Source organism: Bombyx mori, chromosome 9 (genome assembly GCF_030269925.1).
Source record: "Bombyx mori chromosome 9, ASM3026992v2".
NCBI classification, from domain to species: domain Eukaryota; kingdom Metazoa; phylum Arthropoda; class Insecta; order Lepidoptera; family Bombycidae; genus Bombyx; species Bombyx mori.
In genome coordinates this window covers 7986580-7995388 of record NC_085115.1, presented here as the reverse complement: position 1 = coordinate 7995388, position 8809 = coordinate 7986580, and the positions used below count along the sequence as shown (strand labels likewise).

At 40.6% G+C, this 8809-nt stretch overlaps 1 protein-coding gene across 1 annotated transcript; it reads left to right on the top strand.

Moving 5' to 3' along the window:
- The first annotated feature begins 427 nt into the window (after positions 1 to 427).
- On the top strand, positions 428 to 5772 carry LOC101737902 (arylsulfatase B). The gene is made up of 8 exons (XM_012688556.4): positions 428 to 506; positions 578 to 659; positions 1107 to 1266; positions 3595 to 3818; positions 4117 to 4225; positions 4368 to 4520; positions 4620 to 5288; positions 5370 to 5772. Exons 1-8 carry the CDS (start codon positions 487 to 489, stop codon positions 5747 to 5749), a joined length of 1797 nt encoding a protein of 598 aa, XP_012544010.1. The 5' UTR covers positions 428 to 486; the 3' UTR covers positions 5750 to 5772.
- The last annotated feature ends 3037 nt before the right edge of the window (positions 5773 to 8809 follow it).

Here is an 8809-nt window from a genome sequence, read left to right as displayed (position 1 = left end):
TTATACGCCGACAGTCAGATAACTTGGACAAAGTGATTGTGATGGGAAAAGTAGAAGGAAAGAGACCCAGCGGCCGATCACCTAGCCGCTGCTGTAACCAAATAACCCCCCTAACTGGGTTGCCAGTCGCAACCTCTCTATGAGAAGCTGAGGACAGGACGAGGTGGAAACAGCTCACGAGACAGGCCGCGGTCATGTTTCAGGGACACAACCTTCTGTAATGAAGAAAGCGACGAAGAAAAAGAATTATTTGATAAAATATAAACATATATATATATATATACAAGAAATGGCAAGTATATTTTTAAAATCTAAACCCACGTGCTTGTAGTGCCTGTATCGTTTAAAGATAGTTGATAAAAATCGTATATTTAATGAATCATTTTAAGTTTCTGACTTATACCACTCGTATAAATCTTCCTCAATTTTAATAATCATTCCTCACATTTAGTACGAACCCAATGATCTCCTGAACTACAAACGAATATGTTTTTTACATTTTTATTGTGAGTGATTTTCTTATTAAAATATTAACGGCATAAAAGTAGAAATAATATGTTCATTTACTTTGTTACAGTATTATTGGTACATTAATTTTAAACACGCTATCAGAAGACATAGTGAAACCTAATATAGTTTTCATTGTTGCAGATGATTTGGTAAGTGAGCATGTCTCAACGATTTTAATAATAATTAACTAACGTTCAATAATTCGTAGAGTAGACCAGCAAACTCACTGCCGATCTAGTTTTAAACGGTAACCGAAGCGAGTGCCACCACTCACGTTGGACAAAAAATCGGATTCTCGATTACAATAAAGATAACCAGAATCGGAACATATAAATGTTTCGCCGAAGAATCCAATAGGTTGACAGTATGTATCTAACCATGCGGTCTCACAAAACGCCACACCGCAAATAAACGTTTATAATATTATATTTCGTGGAATAAAAGAATAAATAACCTTTTATTACGTGTGCGTTCATCTTGTTTTAGCGGTGAAATCTATAATTAAATACTTTGTAAATTTCGTAGGCCACGAAGGCAAGTAGGTAGCCGGTCGTGTTAAATGTTGTGGAAAGATAAGTTGTTTTACAATTTTGTAGGGATGGGACGATGTTAGCATTCACGGATCTGATCAAATCATGACACCAAATATCGACATAATGGGATATGAAGGTACAATATTGCATCAATATTACACGGATTCACTAGGGACCGCGTCGAGGAGTGCTCTTTTCACTGGAAAATACGCTATTCGTCTAGGTAAGTTCATGACTCTGATTTATTTTCAAAAATATCCTGAAGGAATATCCCATCTAACAGTGTTCGAATAACAGTTCGAATAAATTATTTAAAGTACGGACTTAATACCTAGTCAGGTCATAAATTCTGTCACATGTTTAATGTAAAATAATTGAAACATTAGACTTAGAAGTCGTCGTGGCCTAAAGGATAAGACGTCCGGTGCATTCGTATGTGGCGATGCACCTATGTTCGAATCCCGCAGGCGGGGTACCAATTTTTCTAATGAAATACGTACTCAACAAATGTTCACGATTGACTTCCACGGTGAAGGAATAACATCGTGTAATAAAAACCTAACCCGCAAAATTATAATTTGTGTAATCACTGGTGGTAGGACCTCTCGGGAGTCCGCACGGGTAGGTATCACCACCCCGCCTATTTCCGCCGTGAAGCAGTAATGCGTTTCGGTTCGAAGGGTGGGGTAGCCGTTGTAACTATACTGAGACCTTAGAACTTATATCTCGAGGTGGGTGGCGCATTTACGTTGTAGATGTCTATGGGCTCAGGTAACCACATAACCACCAGGTGGGCTGTGAGCTCGTCCATCCATCTAAACAATAAAAAATAAAAAAAAACAAGTTTATTCATTATGTAACCATTCATATACCAAAATGAACTTAACAAAACATAGATTCTTATGACACTAAAGTTTATTTAAAATGACCTCCGTGATTTTGAATACAGGCCTTCAATCTGCGCGGCCAGTCGTCTATCGCAGCACGAACGAGGTCCATGTCAATATCGGCGGCTGCCTTAATCAAGGATGTCTTGAGTGACTCCAAATTGGGATGAGGCTTTGAGCACGCCTTTTCCTCCAAGTGTTGCCATATCTTGTAATCTAACGGATTCAAATCTGGACTGGAGGAGGGCCAGTCTTCGTGCCGGATGAAGTCGATTTCACGCGCCGCCAGCCAGTCTTGTGTGCTCTTCGCTTTATGAGCTGGCGCCGAATTTTGTTGGAATACCCAGTGCCTGTTATTGAACATCGTATGAGAAACAGGTTCCACAAGGTTCGTCAGGACTGTATTTTGATACACAACTGCATTCGTTTTTACACCTTTCTCACAAAAATGTACCTCTGTTAAGCCCCAATAAGAAACTCCCAACCATACCATGAGCGAGGATGGAAAATGACCTCGTTGGACACGCGGAATACGGTTGCTCGCTTCTTCACTACTGTGTGCGTACACCTTACCATTTTGTTTGTTGTAGCTCTCTTCTACGGTAAAAAATTTTTCATCCGAAAAAAGAATTTCCCGATATTTTTTCCCGCGTACCGCTTCAACAAAGCGCGGCATCTCTTCAGTCTCAGGTCCATTAGACGAGCATTCAAACGATGTCCTGTTTTTCTTTGATATGCCCGAAGCCCTAAGTCTTCATTTAACACCCTTTTCACCGTGGTTCTGCTTAACCCCATCTGAAGGGCCAACAATTTCTGCTTACGTTTGGGATTTCTTTGAATTCGCGCCTTCACAGCTTTTATCATTTTATTTATTATTTTATTAGCTGGAGTCCTAACAGACCGAGGGCGACCACTTCTTGACCTGTCATCTACACTAGAGTCTTCATTGTATCGTTTGATGGTACGATAAACGAATCTTTTGGTTATATTAAAAATTTTCAGTATGTTAAAAATTTGAATTGGCGCGTAACCGCAACGATGCAACGCAATAACTGCAACACGGTCTTCTTTAAGCGTCCACTCCATACCTATTTAAAAATTAGTGAAAATTCTAAAAGTATACATTTTTATTTTCATGAACAATTCGAAATTCGAATTCAATAAACTTTTTTGTAGCCAGCATTCTAAAAGAAAAGTTTTTACTGTGTGACAATACTTATGACCTGACTAGTTAGTTTACTTAAAAATTTAAAAGTCTTCGTATATACGAAGTCGTCGTGGCCTAAAGGATAACTTCCGGTGCGTTCGTATCTAAGGAAACAACAGTGTTCGAACCTCACAGGCAAGTACCAACTTTTCTAATGAAATACGTACTTAACAAATGTTTCACAATTGACTTCCACGGCAAAGGAATGACATCGTGTAATAAGAATCAAACCCGCAAAATTATATTTGCATAATTACTGGTGGTAGGACGTCTTGAGTCCGCAGGGGTAGACCCTGCTTATTGCTACCGTCAAGGAGTAATGTGTTTCGGTTTGAAGGGTGGGTCGGCCATTGTACTGGAAAAAAAAGGAAACCTTATATAGAACTCATAGATTATTTTCTATTAAGCATAGTACGTTACGGTTTAAAGTAAAAATCTACCCCCCCCCAATCTTTAGGGACTCACGGTTCATCGATAGCGGCAACAGAAGATGGTGGGGTACCGTTGTCTGAACGTCTCCTACCTTCTTATTTGCAAGATGCAGGATACACTACACATTTGCTCGGCAAATGGCAACTGGGGCATTCGAGGAAATCTTATTTGCCAACAAGCAGAGGGTTTGACACTTTCTATGGCTTCGTAACCGGATCAGTTGACTACTATACATATAGCCATGTGGAGGTTTGTGATCCTTAGTTATAATGACGGTTATTTTTATTGTTTCCTGTTTTAAATAAATTATGTTACATGCTATTAAATCACATAAAAAAAATGAAATTTCCACTTTAAATTGACGTAACTTACTGCTGTATTAACTTTGTTTAAACCTTGATTAGATATAATATTAGGTTTGAACATTGCAGCGTATATAATAATCTAAATATTTTTACATAATGCACGCAAGAAAGACAATTTCATTATCTGTCCTAGTTTGCACAGAAAATTGGGTTAGCTCAATCGTTGTTTTCAAAATTTGCAGAGTTTTAATGGATCTGCGTTTTTCGGGCTTGATTTGTTCGAAAACACGCACCCAGTTGATAATCAAACAGGTCATCTCGCTGATATTATTACAGATCAAGCTATTCAAAGTAAGTAAATGTTGAACCGCATTCAGAATATAATTTTTATTTTATTTTATAAACATTATCATGTTCTTAGTGTTTGAATCATAGAATGTATTGGCAGTGATTTGTTGACCAACTCTCGGTAACAAACGCTAATTTCTTTCAGTTATTAGAAACCATGATATAAATAAGCCGCTTTATCTCCATGTATCTCACGCTGCTCCACACGCAGGCGGTGGTTTGGTTCATTTACAAACTCCCGAAGACACAATAAACGCAAATGATCATATTGCTCACTCTGCTCGAAGATTATATGCAGGTAAGTGGCATTTTTCGACCGTTTTTACTGGTTATCATGTTTGAAAACAATTATTTTGTATGTTTTTGAAAAATAAAATGATAATGTTATGTATTTCAGGTATGGTTACAGGTCTAGATAAAAGTATTGGAAATATTATAGCAGCACTAGCAGAAAGGGAAATTCTTGATAATACATTGATTATATTTGTTTCGGACAACGGTGCTGCGCCCGTTGGGGCGACACAAAATTTCGGATCCAATTTACCCTTGAGAGGAACAAAGGGAAGACCTTGGGAGGGCGCTATTAGATCAATCGCTATAGTATGGCATGCGTCAATCACACCTCAAATCTGGAATGGATTATTCCATGTTACAGATTGGTTGCCTACTTTAGTTGCTGCAGCCGGAGGTAAAGCTCCAACTGGAATCGATGGTGTGAACCAATGGAATGCTCTTACAAAAGACGAGGACTCGAGTAGAAAGCGTTTACTATTGACAGTTGACGATTTGAACGGTTGGGCTGCGTACAGAGATGGAGATTTCAAAATAATAATCGGAGATGTTGATAAGGAAACCAGTGTTTATTTAGGAAATGAATTCAAAGAATTGCGGCTGCCAGTACATTTATACGAGAGCACGCTACTTAGTTCAGAAGCTGCTCATGTTTTTAAAGAGATTTTAGATTTATATTTGGACTTAGATGAAATATTTCATAAAAGAGATAAGCTGAGTTTACGTTCGAAACATAATATTTCACAAGAATTTAATTTTTGCGTACCATCAAGAGGTAAGTGCTATGAAGTTTTGAGGAATATTGAATTAAGAAACATCTTATTTACTAGTACCGTTATTGTTTGATTTGTTTCAGAATCAGGGTGTTTGTTTAACATCACAGCAGATCCTTTAGAAACCACGAATTTATGGCCTTCATTGCCTGATGTTGTGAGACGTATGGTTTTGCGACTACGTTATTACTGGGCACAAATAAACCCTAGATGTTTAGTGAAAATCGATAAAAAATCTGATCCCTCCCTTCGTGATTTTGTATGGTCACCTTGGCTAAAAGATAATGAACAAGTAGCAAAACCAATCAGAGATAGGCCACGATTTCCTCTCAAAGTTTTAGTTGGGGAATTGCAATATTTAATTGATTCAAAATTCAACAATTTTAGTGAAACAATGAGTGCCTATGTTAAATCCATGGCTGATTCGTTTTTAGAGAATGTTAGTGAATTGTTTTCGTTTTAATTAAAATGTAATTTAAAAATTAATTGATTTTTATTTTTATTCCGTAGTTATATTTTAATCGACATTAATTAGAAGTTCGTATTCTCAAAAATACACTGAACGGCTAAATCAAAATAAATTGTAATTATTTTATTTGTGTGGAGTCATATGATTTCGTAGAATCAAAACTAGAAGAAAAAACTAAAATAGGTAGATTGGTAGACTTGACAAGACATTAAAAGTGACGCTCTTGTCGATAAATTGACCAAAAAATTTTATGAGGCAGTGAAATATTTTGTTATCGGTTCACCGATCCATCGTCCTTTGATCAGCTCGTCCACTAAAAAGGAAAATTGGTCAGCTTTTTAGGTCCACGAGGGTGACTGAATATTCATTGTGCTCTTAAAATAATTTAATTTACTGTAAAATATAATATTATATTAGGCGATGTTAAAATTTTTGATTATAAAAAATATATTGTTTTTGTGTAGTGCTAATTAATTACCAATGTGAACCATAGTACAAAACATTAAAAATTACATAATTTACTCTGAATAAAACATTCACTGAGAATCAACAGAAGCAATTGGATAGAATTACCGACGACCCAAAACATTTTTCTTGAAATCATTAGCCCTTTAAAAAGTTTTATTTATTTGTAACGGCGGAGTAACTTAATTCCTCTGTAGCTGTCACTTCGTATTGCCTCTTATTTATCTTTTTTTTTTTTTTTTTTTTTTTTTTTTTTTTTTTTTTTTTTTTTTTTTTTTTTTTTTATGATTGAAAGTTTACTGGTGGCCCGAAGGCCTTTCCAGTTTCACCAGGACAGGTGGGCGAGCAAAGGCTCAGCCAAGAGGGGTGGGATTTGCTAACAACTGCCCGAGCGCCTCCGAAGGAGACCTAACAACTCAAGAGCAATTGTTTCGCGAATGAATCTACTACCGGATCGGAATCGCGACCCGCTGAGAAGATCCGGCGAGAAACTCAGCGGGCTGATGCATGGGTTAGGTTGCACGTCGACCTCTTTGTCGAGTTCGACGAGTACGGTTACCGGGGTCCCTAAGCCTGCCCCTAGTATTAGAGCTGAAGGCATCTAATGCAAAGGTTATTGGATCTGATGGATCCGTAAGGACGTGTCTAGGCCGTCGACGGTGACTGGCTCCTGCATGATCAGGATTCGGGGAGTAGTCAGCGGCGGCAACGATAAGGCGATTATCATGACGCATAGCCTTATCGAAGTATCGTTCCGACGCTGACTTCATGTATTTCCGAATTGATTCGAGGCCCAGGTCGTCGTGTAGGTCAACGTTCCTCACGAACCACGGAGCCCCGACAGCTAACCTGCAAAAGCGGGATTGTAGGGATTGGAGGGTGTCTATGTGTGTGCGGGCCGCGTGAGCGAACACCACACTCGCGTAAGTCATGACGGGCCTTATGCAAGTTTTGTAAAGTGTCACCTTGTTCCGAAGGGACATTTTACTCCGCTTACAGATCATGGGGTAGAGTCTACCGAGAATAAACGCGGCACGGTCACGGACTGATTTTATATGCGGGCGGAATGTCATCGATGCATCCAGGGTAACGCCCAGGTACTTGACCTTCCTGGCCCAGGGTATGGGTTGTCTAAAGAGAGTAATCGGGGGTGTGAGATTCCTCCTCCTAATCCGGGAGGAAATCCGTGTGGAGCTTCCCCTCTGAAATAGCACCGCAGTACTTTTCGCTGGGTTGATGTCTATGCGCCATTTTCGGAACCACTGTCCTAGGGCTAGGGCTGCGCTCTGAAGCTTCTTCGCGATTAGGGACTTATTTCTACTAGAATAGTAAACAGTCGTGTCGTCGGCGAATAAAGCTAAATGGGTCGGCGGCGATCGGGGAATATCGTTGACGAATAAGCTAAATAGGAGGGGTGAGAGGACAGAGCCTTGCGGGACTCCAGCTGTGAGAGGTCGTGGGGAGGAGCGGGTTCCCTCGACTCGATATCGAAAAGAGCGGTTCGACAAGAAGTCCCGTATGATGAGCACGAGACTATCCGGCACGCCCATGTTGAATAGTTTGAAAATCAAACCATTGTGCCAGACTTTGTCGAACGCTTTTGCGACGTCGAAGAAGAGAGCTCCCGTGTATAACGGTTTTGGTCGATTAAGCCCCACAAGAATGTGCTCCGTGAGGCGGTGCACCTGTTGAACGCATGAGTGATTTGTACGGAATCCGAATTGTTCATCGATAAGAATGCCCTTGGATGAGACGAAGTCTCTGAGGCGTTTGTAGAGCAGACGCTCATACAGTTTGCCTAGAGACATGAGGAGGCTAATCGGGCGGTAGCTCGTCGGATGATTTTTTGGTTTACCGGGTTTATGTATGCCGATAACGTCCGCTTCTTTCCACACCGCGGGAAAGATACAGTTCGCCATAGCGGCATTGAAAATAGATGCCAACATCACGATGAGTTGGACGGGTAGAAGTTTAATAACGCGGTTGGATATACCGTCGGAACCGGGAGCCTTGCGAGGACGTAGGTCTTTGATCAAGTCTTTAACTTCCATCGGGGTGACGGGTGGTAACGCATCAGAGGGTGGCAAGGAGGCTCTGCGTTCTACCTCACTGTCTACTAATTCTACATGAACAGGGTCCACGGATTGAGTGCTGGGCGTGCACTGGGTTTGCAATGTATCGGCCAGCAGCTCTGCTTTTTCGTCATCATCGAACGCCGCGAGTCGGCCTGAGGGGCCTACGAGGGGGGGCATAGTTACTACCGTATCCGATTTGAGAGTACGAGCTAAGCGGTAGTAAGACCTTTGAGAGGGCGCGAGTCCTTCTAAGAAATCAGACCATCTGGCATCTCGGACTTCGGTGATGCGAGACTTTACGTCGCGTTGTAGGGCACGCATTCGAATACGATTTTCCGCGGTAGGATACCTATCGTACGCACGGATCGAGGCGTTCTTAGCTCTAAGGAGTTCCCTAATATCGTCGGGCAATTTGAAGCGGTGAAGGAAGTCCTCCGCTACAACTTGCTTCGATGACCTATCTAATGTCGAGGTGATGTATGACGTTACGATGTCTATGGCTTCAGCGGTATCC

Coding starts and splice junctions, on each gene's coding strand:
- LOC101737902 (XM_012688556.4), top strand. CDS start 487: ATGTTTTTTACATTTTTATT. Junction 507..577: donor ATGTTTTTTACATTTTTATT/GTGAGTGATTTT, acceptor ACTTTGTTACAG/TATTATTGGTACATTAATTT. Junction 5,289..5,369: donor TTTTTGCGTACCATCAAGAG/GTAAGTGCTATG, acceptor GATTTGTTTCAG/AATCAGGGTGTTTGTTTAAC.